The sequence below is a fragment of the Mustela nivalis genome (genome assembly GCF_964662115.1).
Source record: "Mustela nivalis genome assembly, chromosome: 13".
Classification (NCBI taxonomy): Eukaryota; Metazoa; Chordata; class Mammalia; order Carnivora; family Mustelidae; genus Mustela; species Mustela nivalis.
Window position 1 is genome coordinate 70,361,675 of NC_139032.1, and position 19,515 is coordinate 70,381,189.

Sequence of the window (19,515 nt, forward strand, 5' to 3'; positions counted from 1 at the left end):
TTGTGAGTAGTTACAAAGCACTTTTAGCCTTTCAGTGTGAGGCCCTTTAATTATAGCAATCCATTATGAGTATAAATCATAAAGTAGATTTCTATAAGGCAGGATATACCTTCTTTTTCTTTCCATTGTTTTTTAAAAAAATTTTCAGACACGGAGAGAAATTGAGTTGTACAAGCAAACACACCTAGACTCTACCATTTACATTTTGCTATTTAGGGAATGACTTTAATTACAATTCTGGGCATATCTCTACTCCGCAGATTAGAGGCAGCATTTCCATTCACGCACAGTCAGGAAGGTCTGGGTCTGGTATTAAAGGCACGGAAGAAATTTTTAACCTTACCCAAGAATCAGCCACAAAACCATTGTCAAAATGAACTGAGCTTTTTCTAGATTAATCCAAAAGAGAAACATTCTCATATTTTTCCAAAGAAAGCAACTAAAACAGGTCAGTGAAGCACCATAAGGAAAAATAAATGAAATGGCCTTAAAAGCAGCAATTACTTGGAGAAAAAAGGAATAACTCAACAATCGTGCACACCGTTTACCATACTCAACGTGCATGATACTGTTTCCGACATGCTCATGTGCGCCAGCTCTAATACTGCTAAATCCCTCACAGAAAATTGACAGGCAGTAGAAAGAGTCCCTGTGGACACTGCAGTGCTAGGAGCTCAATACAGTTCTAACTGGAAGCACGTGATGTGGTACGAGATTACAAAGTAAACAGCTGTGAGCATAGGAAAGCTTAGAATTTCAAAGGATATATTTAGCTTTTTATTCTGCTTTAGTTCCAGGTGAAGAAGTCATTTAAGTGATTCAATTTCACCAACTGTTGGTAGCACAAATAGCCATGTTGTTTATACATAATGCTCTCCTCCCAGAACATAAAATATTTAAAAAACATTATTTTCTTTTCCTCACACTTTTGAGGTAGGAGCCATGAAACATTATTCCCAATTAACTGAGGCACAAATCAGTTAATTATGTGACTTGTCGAAGGTCCCAAAATGAATGGGACTGGTAGCTGGGAATAAAAGACAGTCTTCTCGGTGCTATAAATACCGGAAACACACTCTTAAACAGCACTAAACAAAAGAGCAGTAATTCTTACAAAATGCTGCAATACTGGTTAAAGCGTAAGGTTTTGCTAATTAAAATTATACGCAAAATAAAGCAGAACTGCTTGGTGTCTGGTTAGGTCTGCTGTATGGAGCAGCTCTCCAGGCTGCTAAGGCAGACCGCTATCTTACTCTTCCCAGCTCCTGACGGCCAGGCCCCGAAGAGGAAGGGAAAGGAGAACCACCTCTGCTGGGGTCATTCACTCCAGAAGACTCAGTTTCCACTGGGTTTTTCTGTTGATCTTTGGGGGTATAAAAAGCTCAGCATCTAGAAGAAAGGAAAGGAAAACTGTGATAGACACACCTTCTTGCTAGGGGGAGCTGAGGCAGTAACTCTGCGATAAAACTAGTGCCTGGGCTTTGCAGCTACAAGATAACCATCAGACCAGAGAAAGCTAAAGCTCCTGTTAGCCTCCAGCCCCCAGTCAGAGCAAACACAGCCTGAAGGCCCTGCCCCAAGAATAGAGATTTCCACTTCCGGCAGGTGAAGGGTAGAAGAAAAGAACGCCCACTGAGTGATTCAAAGAATGTTCTAGATTTTGAATGGGAGGGGATGGTGGTGGTTACAAAACCATATGTAATTAATAAATCTCATCAAATTTTACATTTCACTATCTACAAAACTTTCCTCAATTATAAGAGAAAAAATGTTATCTGAAAAAGAGTTAATGAACAGAAAAAACTTTTATGATAAAAAAATTCTACACATGATCAATAAAAATGTCCCTACTCTTGGAAAAAAGCAAATGGAGGAGGAGAAGACGGATGGGGTAAAATTGTCACTGTCAACAAAACTCCCAGGCCCTCTTTCTTTTCTTTTCTTTTTGAAGATTTTGTTTTTAAATAATCTTGTCACCCAACACCCCAAGATGAAGTGACATGGCTCCACCAGGGCCCTCTTTCAGATCTGTGGGAGCAGACATATATACAGGCAGCGGAGATACAAGAAAATACATGTATAAAAAGATGTTCTTTCTCAGCATTACTTGTAATACATTCCAACAAAGTATATCTATATACATGAGCCACACAGACATTAAAAATTATTTTTAAACATATTTAACCAATGTGAGAAAAATGCTCAAGATAGAGTGTTTTTAAAAACATGATTTTCATATTATATATACATGTACTAGAAATGATCAAATTTTAATATTCTTTAACACGCTTTTCTGTACAATCCAGATTTTCACCATTAACCTCATCAGTTTTATAATTTCACACACCATTAGTGCTTTCTGCTCCAACAAACAAAAAGTTAGATAGACAAAAAGACCATAGGAGGTTTTCCTTATATACGGACACTGATACTGAAAATTCATTATTAGCAAGGCCCACCAACTTGCGTGAAATGGTGATTAAACTTTAAATGAGATGATCTTATAGAATACCCAGTGCTCATGACATCACGGGGGTATTTAAAAGACTGATGAACCACTGAGCTCTACCTCTGAAACGAATAATATACTACATATTAATTAATTGAATTTAAATAAAAATAAACGAGATGATTTTTTTTAAACATCTTTTTTTCTTAAAGATTTTATTTTTTTGACAGACAGAGACCACAAATAGGCAGAGAAGCAGGCAGAGAGAGAGAGGGGGAAGCAGGCTCCCTGCTGAGCAGAGAGCCCGATGTGGGGCTCAATCCCAGGACCCTGGCATCATGACCCAAGCTAAAGGCAGAGGCTTAACCCACTGAGCCACCCAGGCGCCCGATGATCTTTTTTTAAAAAAAAGAAGTTAAGGGGCACCTAGTCAGGTAAATGTCTGCCTTTGGCTCAGGCCATGATCCCAGAATCCTGGGATCGAACCCTGCATCAGGCTCCCTGCTCAGTGGGTGTCTGCTTCTCCCTCTGCCTCTACCCCCTGGCTTGTGCTCTCTCTCTCTTTCTCTCTCTCTCAAATAAATAAATAAATTTTTAAGAAGTTATGGAAATATTCTTATTAAAAATTTAGACATAAGCACAATTTTGATATCTACATTGAACTAAGAATACCAAGCACTGACTTTTTAGCAGGAAAGAGCTGTGCGGACAAACTGTTACGACAACAAAACATGACATCCTTCACCTTTCCATGTCTGAATTTCACAGTGTAAGGGTTATTTTTGCAAAAATACTTTGAAGGTCTTATCAATTATTCCAAGGGCTCTTCTTACTCTTTTGTTAGTCGAAATCATTCCCACTTGAAGCAGTTACTTTGTTATCAATGATAACAAGCCCAACTCAGCTATGATGATTCAAGCACTTCTCTTGAAATACTTAAATCCATTTTATGAAACCCTACATTTTTGCAAGACTTACAACAGATCTGCACAATACTGCAATGTAAACATGGAACATGAAACAGAGAGAATGCCTATCAAACCACGGACCCCACTCGCAGGCCGTGTGAGCATACTTAACTCCTCCCTTGGCTAGGGAGGAGCAGTTGCAGAACAGTGCTTGGGACTTTGTCAGTAGTTCATCTGCCTATTTTTAGATTATGAGAACCTCTCTTTCCCTATGCCATCTTGTAACCACAAGGACATTGATAATACTTATGTACTCAGATAATGAGGAGCCTCAAATAGCATCTCTAAGGCTCAGCTGGAAAATGAAAGTGCTCTTCGATAAAGCCACCAGGATACTTGAAGCAAAGGTGTGACTAGACTCCATGTGAAGGTCAGCATCAGGCCAGTAGTGAGGAAAATGGGGCAGAAATCACAGCTGGATTGTGGAGTACAAACTGAGCAATGACCAAGCTGCCTTGGTCCAAGATGTATTCTTAGCATCTCAGAACTAAGTATATGTTGGGACTGATAGCAAAAGCAGCTTGTCAGCCTTCAGGAAGAAGGGGAGCTAGGAATACAGCAGCTACTGTCCCAATACGTGACATAAGCTGGATAAGAAATAGCTCATTTGTTCCTGGTAGCAACATTAACTGTTCAACTTCAAATTTAGTGTAAACACCAACGGCTACTTCAAATGTCATCAGAAAGCTAGTATAGCACAGTATTTAAAGGAAAAAAAAATTGTGGAAAATCCAAGTTACAGTAGTAAAGACTCCCAATTATTTCAGAACATACCACTAACTTTTGAAAGCTAAGAGGCTGGTATGCTTGATTGATCCACCTAAAGGGTAAATACTCAAGCACCAAATTGATCTGTCAAAAGTTTCTAACTAGGGGCGCCTGGGTAGCTCAGTGGGTTAAGCCTCTGCCTTTGGCTCAGGTCATGGTCTCAGGGTCCTGGGATCGAGCCCCGCATCAGGCTCTCTGCTCAGCAGGGAGCCTGCATCCCTTCCTCTCTCTCTGCCTGCCTCTCTGCCTACTTGTGATCTCTCTCCCTCTCTCTGTCAAATTAATAAATAAAATCTTTAAAAAAAAAGTTTCTAACTAAATTTAAAAAGAGCCTTTGGGGCTTTAAAATATAAGGGCTACACAATCTAATCAGGAATCATCTCCCCTGCCAACAAATAAAAAATGAAACATTTTTGGTAAACTTAAATAGGAAATGCAAGTAAAATGCTAACATTCTTTGGATTGCTTTCAAATTATATTGTCAATCCTGAAGATGGTTATGAAAATGCCCCCAAGATGCAGCGCATAACTGCCAAGAACCAAAAATGATGACTTGGGAGAATCCTTAAAATATATATATATAAATTGTATTGTTTGGACTCAAACTTCAACTATGGTGTGCCTGTATGGACAAGTGTATGTCAGATGATCTTTTAAAAATTTATACATTTAATGTCATGTTGGGTTCCCCACCCCTCTGGTTCCCAAAACTAGAAGCACTAAGTCAATTTTATTACAGATATACTCATAAAATTCAGGGAAAATTGTTGTCAATACCTGATCTTTCCTGACTCCAATGACTTTCTCGACACAAAGAGAAAGATATTCCTTCTGCCAAATACTGTGATAATTTGAAGAGAAAACAATACTAACCAAGAACAGGAACTGAAGTCTTCTGTTGTTGATAAGAAGCCATGATACTGTTTGCAGTAGAATCAGGACCTAGAACCTAAGTAGAAAACAGATCAGCAAAGATTATTTTACACTTCTGATGACCACACATACCAAAGGCCAAGTTTCTACCAGCAGCAAATAGCAAGTCATTTCAAATGATCAAGCACAGTAATTCTCTTCTCCTTTGTGGTTTTTACTTTGCCAGGTGTTCCAGTCTCAATTTAGACCTCCAAATCTCCTTTCTTCCAGAAGACAAGGTAATGATAAGGGGAAAATAAAAAAAGGAAAATCTTAAGGAATATAAGCCATACCCTAAGGGGAGGAGTACAAGAGGTTATAGAACACACAGAGCATCAAAACTCCTTCAAAAGATCTGTGGGAATTTTGATATAAAACAAATACATGGCTCAGTGGGTTAAGCCTCTGCCTTCGGCTCAGGGTCCTGGGATCATGCCCCGCATCTGGCTCTGGCTCTCTGCTCAGCAGGGAGCCTGCTCCCCCCTCCCCCTCTGCCTGCCTCTCTGCCTGCTTGTGATCTCTCTCTCTGTCAAATAAAATCTTAAAAAACAAAACAAAAAAAAACAAAAAAACCCCAAATACGTGCATGTATCAGGGAGTAGAATGCAAACTGTGCGCACGTGTTCAAGGTAAAACCAGACTCTTCACAGGAATTCCGTGTTTGTGTAAGGCTCAGGGGGGCACACGCCAGGCCCTCTGCTTTGTCTTCACTTGGCTCAGCGTGCATACCCTTGGGGACATCTTCTCAGCAGAAATGTCCTCCTCAAAGCACTTTCACATGACTCAGGGGATCCTGCACCTGTGCCATTACCATAATTCACCAACCAAAGCAAACTCATGATTTTCTGGTCATTTTCCCCAGAAGACTGTTAAAGTTGGTGTCTTGGAAATTAATATGATCTTCAGCCATCAAAAAGAATGAAATCTTGCCATCTGCAATAACATGGGTAGAGCTAAAGTGTATTATGCTAAGCAAAATAAGTCAGTTAGAGAAAGACAAATACCATATGATCTCACCCATATATAGAATTTAGGAAAGAAAACAGATAAATATATGGGAATGGGGGGAAAAAAAAAAGGAGCAGGTAATAAGCCATAAGAGACTTACGATAAAGAGCAAACTGAGGGTTGATGGAGACGGGGGTGGGGGATGGGCTAGATGGGGGATGGGGATTAAAGGGGACACTTGTTATGAGCACTGGGTAAATTATTTAAGTGATGAATCACAAAGTTCTACTCCAGAAGCCAGTACGGCACTGTAGATTAAGTAAAATTTAAATTAAAAAAAATTAAAAATTAAAAAACATATAAAAAGTTTTTTTTTTTAATTACTATGATCTGACTAGAAGAGGGTAGGGGAGCGTATGAGGCGGTAGTATAAATTGCTAAGCTTCAAAACCACTACAGTTTCGAAGATGATCACATTTCTTCTATGAAATACCTATTTTAGTAAATTCAAGTATTTGTAGGGTGCTGATTCTCAACTTTTACTTTCAAGGTATGCTAAATGTGCCCACATCTACCCTCTTATCTAACCTTCAGAACATTCCAGAGAAGCATATAGGGAAGTAGAGCCCCATTTGTAAATGAGGAAATCAAGGCCCCAGTAAAGCTTATGTGTTTCTAATCAAGGAGTTCAAAACCAGTCTCTCTCCAGGCTCCAAACCCTTCTCTGTGGGTTGTGGTCCCAGCCTGTGATGCTGGGACTGGGAACCTGAGAAAACATTCTGCCCTTTGTCAGCTGCCTCGTTATGCTCTGCCCATAGCAGACACCAGAAGAAGAGGACAAGGCTGGAGGAAAAGGGATGTGCTGTTTGCTTTCACTCAATAGTTCTTAACCCTCATAGTAGCCATGCATTTCAGTTTCCTTATTTCTCTACACTTAGAGCCATCGTGCCCCCTCAGAAGTATCAGCACCAGCTAGCTGGCACCCCTTCTCAGAGGGTCAAGAACCGGCGCAGTAGGGACCCCCCTCCACGCTTCTGAACTACAGTAAACCTGAACTCTTCCTTGTTCCCTCACAGTTACCAACTCAGCGCTCCTTCTCTGTGTTCTCCTTTTGCCTTCTCAGTTGTCCAATACTTGTTCCACCAGTTCCCTATATTAAATTCTTTCTGTTAAAATAATAGCTGTGGTTCTTTTCCTTAAGCGTACCTGACACACCAGTCCTTCTAAATCAAAACAGGAACTCTTAACAACAGGCCTGAGGTGTGAGAGACTGAGCAAAGTTCACACAATAAACAGATGACAAAACATCAGAATTCTCGACAGGACAAAACTGCCTTAAACATGAGCAGCAAAGCTCCTTGTAACAAGAGTAGAAGCAACAAGTCAGATAATCCATAAAACAATAGGGAAAGCAACTGTCTGGTTTACTTTTTTGTTGTTGTTAAAGATTTTATTTATTTGAGAGAAGAGAGAGAGAGAGAGAAACAGCACGTGTGAGTGGAGAAGGGGCAGAGCAGAGGGAGGGAGAGGGTCTCACGCAGACCGTGCTTCCATACCATGACTTCCATACCATGACTCTGAGATCATGACCTGAGCCGAAATCAAAAGTCAGACACTTAACTGACAGAGCCACCCAGAGGCCCATGTCTGGGTTACTTTAAAAAAACACCAATATGATCCAAAGTCTGCGCAGGGAGGTGAGAGGCCAACTCTGGCCCTGTCTCCCTCTTTCCCCTACTCTAACCTCCCTGAAGGCTGGGGCAACAGTTGAACTTGTCCATCTTCTCCACAGCAGCTGTTTCACGTGGAAAGGAGAAACAAAAGCAAACTTAACCCTAGGCAAGGCGTACTCAAGTAGAAAATCTTCTTATTGACAGCTTAAAAATAAGCCTAGGATAATGTAACTATGGCATATCACGTTTTTAAGAACAAGGAAAACTCTGGCTTTGACTTTCAAGAGATCGTGTGAACATTAAGAACCTGCGAAATGGCTTTAAAAAATGCAAGTTCTGTCTCTGAGGAAAACTTACAGGTGTAGCTGAATTCTGCTGGTGGGTGAGAGTCCAAATTTCTGGAAGTGACCTTTCCATCAGCTGGAGGGTATCTTCAAAGGCCTTCTGTAATCCCCTTCCTTGCTCATCAAACTCAAAGAGAAAGAGCACCTTTAAAATATGGTATACTTCATCTAGAGAGAAGAAATTCGAGAAAGGGGTTAGTTAACTTGGGTCCCCAGCTCCATTGCTAGGATCCGAAACACAATTTCTTGCCCAAGCAAAAAAATATTTAATATTACACTGCAGCTGCCATCTCTCACATTTTCCTCTGTCTCCCCAAATGCTGGAGTAATTCATAATTCAACCTGTTTATTACAAAAAGGAAAAGGAACACGCTGGGGCTCTAGCAGGAAAGGGTGTCTTCACAGTCCTTTTCCCCAGCTTCAGTACCAATGTCTCCCAGTGGGGCTGGGCAGGGCCCAGTGGAGGAAGGCTTAGCTTCCCAACTGAGGGTGGGTCAGGAACGTGCCCTGAAATGATATTTCCTGCCAAAAGTCTGTCTTTCCCCAAGTTGGGAAAACTGTATCGTAATTATCTGCTAAACTCTGTGCTATCCATTTACCTTTTGGGGGGCAAGAATCATCAGTATTGAGAACACACCTTTCAATTTTTCAGTGCTCTGTACAATTTCACTGAGGGCCTCCAAAAGGGCCAGATCCTCCAGCGGACTCCCTTCTTTGAGGCTATGCTTCTTCAGCTCTGCTTTGCGGCGATTCTTAGATGATCGCCTGTTAGAAGAAATTGGAAAGATGTTATAAAAGGGGCTCTCTTTGCACTGAACAGATTAAAATGAATGTACCAGTTGGCCACCAACTTTCTGGGAACCCAGAGAGTCAATAGATGGTATGTGTATTTGGGGGAAAATGGTGATGAGGTGTTGGGAGTGACAGCTAAAATAAATTTGGGAACGGCAAGTCTTACAGACAGGAAATAATAAGGAAAACCCTAAAAAGTAGTGTCTGGCCTTGAACTTTTAATTAAAATACAGAGGTTATATTTTTGATAATGAGAGCTGGAACAACAGAACCATCAGCTTAAATTTTCTAATGAAAAACAAATCAGAAGCAAAATTTAAATGAGACATAGACACGGCACATTGAAATTTGGATATAATAAAATATATATGGCACCCGCATCTCTCCTGCTCAGAGGTCTTTAATTATGCCACCTGTCTGGGACTCTCGCCCTGGCTCTGAAAAGCCCAGCTTCTTTTTTTTTTTTTTTTTTAAGATTTTAATTATTTCTTTGAAAGACAAAGATGACAAGTAGGCGGGGGGGGGGGGGGCAGGCTCCCTGCTGAGCAGAGAGAGCCCAATGCAGGGCTTGATCCCAGGACCCAGGGATTATGACCTGAGCAGAAGGCAGAGGCTTTAACCCACTGAGCCACCCAGGAGCCCCTGAAAAGCCCAGTTTCTAACTGACTCTCTTGCAGTTTCTGATCACCCCATATAACCTCATAAATCTCTATTCTGAATTCCTAAAGCATAATTCAGTTTGTTTATTTATCTATTTTTATTTTTCAGTTTATCTATTTTTTTTTAAAGACCTTATCTATTTGTCAGAGAGACACAGAGAAAACACGCGTGCGCGTGTCCACACACAGCAGGGGGACCAGCAGGTAGAGGGAGAGGGAGAAGCAGTTTCCTTCTGAACAGGGAGTCTGATGCAGGGCTCGATCCCAGGACTCTGAGATCATGACCTGAGCTGAAAGCAGACACTTAACCGACTGAGTCACCCAGGCCTCCCATCATGATTCAGTTTAAATATACTATGTCTTGCATTGTTTTATGCTTCCCAAGGATGACTATAAGCTCTTATAACCCACATCTCCTTAAAAATTTTGGTAACATCCACTACAACTAGCATATGGGTTTTCTGACTGAATACTACACTGCATAAGCATGATGACTTATTTTATATTAATAATCTCTCCTAATCCTGACTTTGAACTGAAGATGCCTGATACCATTTTCCTTTATAAACTTTTAATTTTTTAAGTGCCCACATAATCTGGTCACCTAATATTTGTTAAATGAATGAAATCAGATGTCATAAAAATTGAGTGCCAGCGTAGGGGCCTTGTGGGTACAGACAAACACACGGTCCACAAAGCTGCAGTAGAAAAACATTTCAACGCCAAGTCGAATTCCTTAGGTATGTGGGGAAAGCCCCTGCACACCAAATCCCGGCCCTGAGAACTGTCCGGATGAGAAACTGACCTCCGTCCTTACACTCTGTCCACACACCCAGGGCCTCATCAATGTGCTACGTAAATGTGATACATACGCGGATATCCTGGAGTTGCTGTGGGAATATCTGCTGCTCGTGTCACCGCCACTCATGACACTGCTAGTTTCAGAGAAGAGGTCTGACTCTTGGCCCTGGGGCAGCTCATTATCTAGAAAAGAAGAACCAGATACAGAATGAAAACTCCCCGCTGATGCAGCTTTACCTTCAATAGGGTAAGTGGACTATAGTTCACCAGGGCATAGCTGAGGATGGGTGAAAATTATTAGAAAGTCAATCTCAAAGTGAAATGAGATAATATTAAATACAGTTATTACTACCATACACCAGCACACCAGTACCAAGGTTATTTTTCCTTTTCTTTTCTTTCTGAAAGCAAAGGCACCTTTGGAGGTGAGGACACTCATTCTGCTCCACTTGGTGGGGGTGTAGGGCATGTGTGGCAGAGCTCTTCCCATTCATGCTTGGTCCTGCCCCCAGCCCTCCCCAACACACACAAACACAGCCATACACAGTCCCCAAGGGGTTTCACGAAGGACCTAAACATCCCCCAGCACAGGATGATACAATAATCCTGTATCAGGAGGCACAATAATCAGCTAAGACAAAGTATGATATGTCCCCACCATGCCCAACTGTCAGTATCTTCATGTAGACACTCACCCAGATTCACCTGTTGTGCCTGCTCCTTGAGATCTCGAACCACCAATAAACGGTTTTTATGGCGATTGAATGTGGCTGTCTGAGAGTCCAGAAGTGCCATATAATTCTTCTGGGCTGGGGGTGCAGATGGAAAATATTTTGAGCAAGATGTTTAAGTAAAAGAGAAAAACACTCAAGTAAGGCAGTGAGGGAGTAAGAATTTAAAAAAAAGAAACAGATTACTAGGTTTTCCAAGCAAGATTTTTTTTTCCTTAATGAGAATTAACCTACATTGTTTTAGGAGAATGAACTACACATTAAAATTTCAAAATAGAGTTGATCAACATCATCCTAGAACATCCTCTAGCACTAAATTAGTAATATCACCTGAACAAAAGACTCGGTACCCAAGAGCAGACTAGCAAAGAAAAGGAGTATACAGGAAGCTATTAACAAAAACAGGACAGTCACTGAGATGTTTCTGAAACATAGGTATTAGGCCTATGCAAAACATAGGTATTAGGCCTATACAAATGAAGAGTCAGCATTTTTCTAGAACTCATTAGGGGAGAAAATCCAAGCAAGAGACAGCTAGATGGACGGCTAGAGGGTCAGGATGGATGCTTTCAGTAATGTAACTAAGCGAATGTTATGAAAAGCATTCTCCTACAGTGTTAATGAGGATGGGAGGGCGGGACGCAGGCTGGGTAAGCGTGTGAGCACATGTACACATCAGAAAGGCCTGATCCTACTCACAGGGTGGACTGTGCTAAAAAAGGCAGAGCTTAAAACCAACCCCCACTGCTGGAAATTTCTGTAAGCCAAACTGATGTCTTTCTTTTCCACTTTGCTTTTAAGGAGTCATAGTGATCACCCCAGTGTTCCAGAACTGGTAAAACAAACCTGGTTCAATATATAAATATGTATTCCACTTAGATTTACCAACTGTAAACATTTTCCTTCCTGTTTCTCTCCATACACACATACACAACTCTTATTTTTGTGGAACCTTTTGAGAGTAGGTTGCAGATATGATCCTTCCTTCTTAAACACTTCAGAACATCTCTCTTAAGAATAATGGCATTGGGGCACCTGGGTGGCTCAGTGGGTTGGGTTACGCACTTCCGCTTAGGTCATGATCCCAGAGTCCTGGAATCAAGCCCTGCATCGGGCTCTGCTCAGCAAGGAACCTGCTTCCCCCCTCCTCTCTCTCTGCCTGCCTCTCTACCTACTTGTGATCTCTCTCTGACAAATAAATAAAATCTTTAAAAAAAAAAAAAAAGAATAAGGACATTATTATGATCTCATTGGTTGTGGGATCAAGCCCTGTGTTGGACTTCACACTCAGCATGGAGTCTGCTTAAGATTAGAGAATCTATCTTGCTCTGCTCCTCTGCTCCTTTCCCAACTCTCCAATAAATAAGTCATTAAAAAAAAAAAAAGGATATTATCTAACATAAGCATAATATGTAAGAAATTGGCCACTAACAGAATACTGTATTATCTAATATCTAGTTCATATTCAAGTTTACCAATTACTCCCAAATATAGATTTTTTTAAAAAGATTTTATTTGACAGAGAGCGAGAAAGAGAGAGAGAGATTGTGTGTGTGTGTGCATGTACACATAAGCATTGGGGGGAGAGGGAGAAGCAGACTCCTTGCTGAGCAGGGAGCCCAAGGTGGGGCTCAATCCCAGGACCCTGAAATCATGACCTGAGCCGAAGGCAGATGCTTAACTGACTAAGCCGCCTAGGCATCCCTACAATTAAAAAGATTCTTAACCGTATCTTATCACATTTTTAACATTCAAGTATTTTACATACTACCATTTGACAGTTAGCATATTTAAAAATTCTAATCAGAATTAAGTGTTACACCCAGTGGAAAACTCTGATCAACTCTATGATTAAAGGATGTAATAACAGGCAGTATCCTTCTCTCGCGCTTCCCCACCTCTACAATTCCAAATGTAGAATTCCGAGATGCAACCCTTACCTTCTAAAATGGAAGGCTTTATGTTGGTTTCTATTATATCTGGTCTGTTATATTTGTAAACCTAAAGGGAAAAAGACAGTAGTTTTAGGCAGGAAAATGCCATGTCACTGTAGAGGTAAGACATTTGGAAGGAAATGGATGACTTTCGGAGGTCACCAGGTTATTTTCAAGCTACAAGGTAGCTAATGAGCATTTAAGTCATTTCGGTAAAAACCAGTAATAGTTCACATTTAAAAAAACTAATTCCAAACATTAAGAATCAATTCTTTAAATGGTTTTAAAAATACTGCTTATCCTTAGAGCAGGAACCTAAACTATTTTGACTTAATTTTGCTAGCCTCCGAAGACAAGGGATTCCAGCTGACCTTTCTACCCTGCACTCTCACTCTGCTAAGCACCAAACACAGGGAGGATTTTAAAGGTTTTCCTACCAGTCTCAGAGCTTCTTCCCAGGCAGCTCCTTCTAGTAATAAGAGCACAGCTTCTTCATAATCCTGACAGGAAACAGCAAGGCAGATAACAGGTGAACGGGGCAAGCGTGTCAGATGCCACCATGATAAATGGTGCCACTGCCTACGGAGTGGCCTTCTTTGCCCGCCAGCCCCCCTCTTATGGTCCCAGTTCCTAGAATCAGGTCTGGCCTCCAGTCCCTTATCAGTAAACAGTGATGCAAAAGACAATGGGTGGTGGGTAAAGATAGATTCTGGAAATAACCACAGAACACATGGCATCATCTCCCTATGTCCCTGAGCATTGAAACCACCAGTGAGGTCTTGAGAGAAATGCCCACCGCCCCAGCTATACTACCCTGTTCAATTTGACAGGTTTAAGGCTTTTAAACTTTTCTTTCTGCTTTTCGTTTTCTTTTTCCCCCCTCCAACTTTTATTTTGAAACACTTCAAACCTCCAGGAAACTGAAAGATGAGTGCAATAAACATGAGTGTAATAAACACCTGCATATCCTAAGTCTTCAAACATTTTTGATGCTTGTGGCCTTACCAGTAAAAATTTTTGAGCATGTACTACAGTATGTAATTACTTAATGTACATAAAAGGCATATAAAACAAAGCATTTCTATAGGTACAAATCGTGTTTATCTTTTTGCTACTGAAGTACAGTTGACATACAATGTTAGCGGTTTCCGGCTTACGACACAGCAATCTGACAGTTCTACACATTACTCCGCGCTCCCCATGGTGAGTACAGTCCCATCCGTCACCACACACCGTGATTCCAATATTACTGACTATGCTCCCCAAGCTGTACTTCTCATCTCCGTGACTTATTTACTTTATAACCAGAAGTTTGTGAAACTGGAAGTAAGTGAAACCAAACACATTTTATGTTTTTTAAAGGGGATGCAGAGAGCTGAAACCAAGAATCAGACACTTAACCAACTATGCCACCCAGGTGCCCCTGGATTTCACCATTTTAAAATGTGTTTTGTGGGTTGCCTGGGTGGCTCAGTCGGTTAAGTGTCTGACTTTTGGTTTCCACTCAGGTCATGATCTCAGGGTTGTGAGATCGAGCCCAACATCAGGCTCTGCATTCAGCATGGAAACTGCTTAAGATTCACTCTTTTTCAGGGTGCCTGGGTGGCTCAACTCAATTGGTTGAGCCTCTGCCTTCGGCTCAGGTGGTGATCTCAGGGTCCTGGGATAGAGCCCTGCATTGGGCTCTCTGCTCAGTGGGGAGCCTGCTTCCCGCCCTCCCCACCTGCCTCTCTGCCTACTTGTGATCTCTGTCAAATAAATAAATAAAATCTTTAAAAAAAAAAAAAAAGATTCTCTCTTTCTCTCCCTCTATACCTCCTTGCTACTTTTTTTCTCTCTCTCCCCACCCTCTCAAATAAATAAATAAATATTTTTAAAAAAAGTGAGATACATAAAAAACTGACTGGGTTTCCTCCAGTAGTCATGGTGATTAAAAAAGGTGGGGATGGGTATGCATTAGATTAAAAGAGATTTAAGAGACTAAGATACAAAATGCAATACATGACCCTAAATTGGAACCTACTTTGGATCATCCTACTATAAATTATAAATAATTTGGAACCACTGAGGGAACTAGAATTTTAATTTTTACATAAATTAAAGTGTATGTACCTGGAAAGATGAAGACCATAAACACTTAAAGAAAATTTATAAAGACCACAGTATAACTTCGTTTTGGTTAACCATGCAAGAGAGAGAGAGACAGAGAAAGAGAGAGGGAGAGCGCGCACGCGTGTGTGTGTGTGTTGTGCGCACACGCATACGAAGAGCACTACGGGAAGAATTAGAAAATGGAAGGGATGACTAGGAAAGTCTTGAGTGGTAGGAATGACATGCTTTGTTTTCTTATTACTTTCAGCATTTTAAAGAATCTACAATATATACATACTACTTTAAATTATTTTTAATTAAAAATATGAAATAGAAGTAAGCATTTTCTTCCCAGGCCCTTGTGCATATGCCCCACTAACAGGCCCATACCATAGGTCCACGAAGGGACATAGCAGGGTATGTGCTATTTGACCCACAGAGAAAGAAAGAGGGTGTGTGTGGGGGGGATGGCTGTTCTACCAAAATGACAATCACATGACGTACAAGGACTCTGAAGTGTATAATTTCTGGCATTTACTGTGTTCACAATACTGTGTGACCACCAACCTTTTCAAATTCACCTGATAAAAAAAACACCCCCATTTCCCACTCCATTCCTCCCCTGGTAACCTCTGATGTTCCCTTTCTTTGGGTTTGCCTACTCAGGACATATTATACAACAGAAATCATACAACAGGGGCGCCTGGGTGGCTCAGTGGTTTAAGCCTCTGCCTTCGGCTCAGGTCATGATCTCAGGGTCCTGGGATCGAGCCCCACATCAGGCTCTCTGCTCAGCGGGGAGCCTGCTTCCTCCTCTCTCTGTCTGCCTCTCTGACTACTTGTGATCTCTATCAAATAAATAAATAAAAATCTTTAATAAAAAAAAAAAGAAATCATACAACAGGTGACATTCTGTGTTTGGCTTTTTTCACTTAGCATAATGTCTTCAAGATTTATCCAAATTGTATTATGTATCAGTTCTCTGTTCCATTTTTTAAAATTAATTTTTCTGATTATAGTATAATGCACATAACATAAAATTTATCATTTTAACCATTTTTTTTTATGTCCAGTGGCATTAAGTAAATTCAAATTTTTGAGAAACCATCACCAACATCGTCTCCCGGACATTTTTCACGCTATAAAATTAACTCTATACCTGTGAAACAGTAACTTCCTATGTTCCTCTCCCTCAATCTCTGGCAACCACCTTTCTACTTCCTGTCTCTATGATTCTGACCACTCTAGGTACCTCATAGAAGCAGAATCCTGCCATACTAGTCCTTTTACATCTGGTTTATTTCACTTAGCACAATGTTTTCAAGGTTTATTCAAATTAAAGCATCCATCAGTTTTACATTCCATTTTATGACTTCATTTATTCATTTGAGACAGAGAGAGTAAAAGAAGGGAGAAAGGCAGAGAGAGAGGGAGAAGCAGACTCCCCACTGAGCAGGAAGCCCAATGCAGGGCTCAATCTCAGGACCCCGGGATCATGACCCGAGCCAATGACAGACGCTTAACTGACTGAGCCACCCAGGTGCCCCGTATGTTGAACTTTTTAAGGAACCATCAAACCATTTCCCATAGGGGCTGTGCCATTTTACATTTCCAGCAGCAATGTATGAGTGTTCCTATTTCTCCACATCCTTGCCAAGTTTTCATTTTTTTTTCTTTTTCTAAATATTTTATTTATTTATTTGACAGACAGAGATCACAAGCAGGCAGAGAGGCAGGCGGAGAGAAAGGAGGAAGCAGTCTCCCTGCTAAGCAGAGCTGAAGGCAGAGGCTTAAACCCACTGAGCCACACTGGTGCCCCAAGTTTTCTTTTTTTTTTTTTTTTTTATTAAAGCTATTCTAGGGCACCTGGGTGGCTCAGTTAAGCATCTGCCTTCGGCTCAGGTCACAATCCCAGGGTCCTGGGATCGAGGCCTGCACTGGGCTCTCTTCTCTGAGGGAAGCCTGCTTCTCCCTCACCCACTCCCCCTGCTTGTATTCCCTCTCTTGCTATCTCTTGCTGTGTCAAATAAATCAAACCTATAAATAAATAACTAAATAAATAAAACTATTCTACTGGGTACTGTGGTTTTGATTTGCATTTCCTTAATGAACAATGAAGCTAAACAACTTTTCATGTGCTATTGGTTATTTGTATGTTTTCTTTAGAGAAATAGCTATTTAATTCTTTTGACCATTTTAAAAATGGGTTGTTTTGTCTTGTTGTTAAGTTATAAAATTTCTTGACATTTTCTGGATATAGTAAGTAAGCTATAAACCAGTACCACTCATGGACAAATACAAAAATCCTTTAGAAAATTTTAGCAAACCCATCAATTATGAAAAAGGATAATACATTATGACCAAGATAGGTTTAACCTAAGGACTGCAAGATTGGTTTAATATTCAGAAATCAATGCATTTCATCCTAAAATGAAATACCTTAGTTTGAAAAATGCATTTGACAAAATTCAATACCTCTTCTTGATAAAAAATCTGGGCACCTAGAAGGGAATTTCCTCAACATAAGAGCGCAAGGATTGGTAACTTCTTTTCAGTAACAGGCTAGATAGCAAATATTTTAGGCTTTGTAGTCAGACCATCTTTGTCACAGCTCCTCAACTCTGAGGTTATAGATATAAAAAAAGCCACAGAAAATATGTTAACAAATAAGTGTGGCCATGTTTCAATAAAACTGTATAAAAACAGGTGGCTAGCTAGATTCCTAGACTAGTTTGCCAACCCCAATAGCACTACCAAGTTCTCACATCTATTAAAAAAACAATAGCATGGGGCATCTGGGTGGCTCAGTTGGTTAAGAATCTGCCTTCAGCTCAGGTCATGGTCCCAGGGTCCTGGGATCGAGCCCCACTGAGCAGGGAGCCTGTTCTCTCTCTCTCCTCCCTGCTCAGATCCTCGCTCTCTCTCTGTCTCTCTCAAATAAATATGTAAAATCTTAAAAAATAAAAATAAAATAAAAATAAAAAAGCAAACATCACATTTAATGATGAAAGACTGAATTTCCACCCTAATACCAGGAAAAAGACAAGGATGTCCACCATCCCTTACCACTTCTATTCAACACAATACTGGAAGTCCAAGCTAATACAGTAAGGCTAGAAAAAAATATGAAGGCATACCAATTGAAAAGATATAAAACAGTCTTTAGTCAAAGAAACCATGCTCATTAATATAGAAAATCCTAGAGAATTTACCTCCAACAATCCTAGAACTACTAAGTAAGTTCAGCAAGATTGTAGGATATAAGGCCAATTTAAAAACAAAACAAGGGGCACCTGGGTGGCTCAGTGGGTTAAGCCGCTGCTTTCGGCTCAGGTCGTGATCTCAGGGTCCTGGGATCGAGTCCCACGTCGGGCTCTCTGCTCAGCAGGGAGCCTGCTTCCCTCCCTCTCTCTCTCTCTCTGCCTGCCTCTCTACCTACCTGTGATCTCTCTCTGTCAAATAAATAAATAAAATCTTTAAAAAAAAATAAAATAAAAATAAAAACAAAACAAAATTCATTTCTATTTACTAGCAACAAAAAAATTGGGATGTGGAAAAAGAAATACTAGTCAGAATTACTGTAAAACTCTTCTCCTTTACCATACCGTATCACCACATCACTAAAGCTTCTTTATCGAATTTCCTTACACTTACTACATCGTGGCAGGCTTCCAACAAAAAATTACACAAAGAACAAAACCCGGGGCGCCTGGGTGGCTCAGTGGGTTAAGCCGCTGCCTTCGGCTCGGGTCATGATCTCAGGATCCTGGGATCGAGTCCCACATCGGGCTCTCTGCTCCGCGGGGAGCCTGTTTCCTCCTCTCTCTCTCTGCCAGCCTCTCTACCTGCCTGTGATCTCTCTCTGTCAAATAAATAAATAAAATCTTTAAAAAAAAAAAAAAAACAAAGAACAAAAACCCTTTGAAAAGCTAGAACAAGCACCAGAATAAGACTAACACGTGCAGGAATACTGAAATTACAAGCTCAAGAATTTAAAATAAGTATGATTACACCTGAAACTAATATCCTACCATATGTGAATTATGTTTCAATTAGAAAAAGAAAAAAAAAGAGGTATGATTAATATGCTCAAAGCTCTAATGGAAACAGCAGACAACATGCTAGAACAGATGGGTAATGCAAGCAAAGAGATGGAAACTCTAAGAAAGAATCAAAAAGAAATGTTAGAAAACAAAAGCATTATGTGAGCAAAAGAAGCCAGACTCAGAAACCACATACCAGATGGTTCCATTTATAAAAAATCCTAGAAAAAGCAAAACTGTAGTGACAAAAAGGACGTCAGTGGTTGGTAAGAGCTGAGAGTAGAAGGAGAAGACTCACTGCAAAGGGGACGTGGGGAACATTTTGGGGTGTTACAAATGTTCTATGAGCATGGTTGTAGCAGCATTTGTCAAAACTCATCCAACTGTTCATTTAAAATTGTT

The 19,515-nt window shown here is 40.5% G+C and overlaps 1 protein-coding gene across 4 annotated transcripts in view; it reads right to left on the reverse strand.

Moving 5' to 3' along the window:
* Nucleotides 1–29: 29 nt before the first annotated feature.
* Nucleotides 30–19,515, reverse strand: part of ELP1 (elongator acetyltransferase complex subunit 1) — a 59,345-nt gene continuing 39,859 nt past the window's right edge. For 2 of the 4 annotated variants that reach the window (XM_082696851.1, XM_082696852.1), the window contains exons 30-37: nt 13,417–13,479; nt 12,986–13,046; nt 11,010–11,123; nt 10,386–10,497; nt 8,700–8,827; nt 8,076–8,230; nt 5,059–5,134; nt 30–1,389 (exon numbers count right to left, since the gene is read on the reverse strand). In XM_082696851.1, the coding sequence (XP_082552977.1) occupies nt 1,322–1,389; nt 5,059–5,134; nt 8,076–8,230; nt 8,700–8,827; nt 10,386–10,497; nt 11,010–11,123; nt 12,986–13,046; nt 13,417–13,479 (777 nt within the window). In that variant the 3' untranslated portion in view covers nt 30–1,321. The remainder of the gene's footprint in view (nt 1,390–5,058; nt 5,135–8,075; nt 8,231–8,699; nt 8,828–10,385; nt 10,498–11,009; nt 11,124–12,985; nt 13,047–13,416; nt 13,480–19,515) is intronic. The other 2 variants (XM_082696853.1, XM_082696854.1) reach the window with 1 other exon arrangement.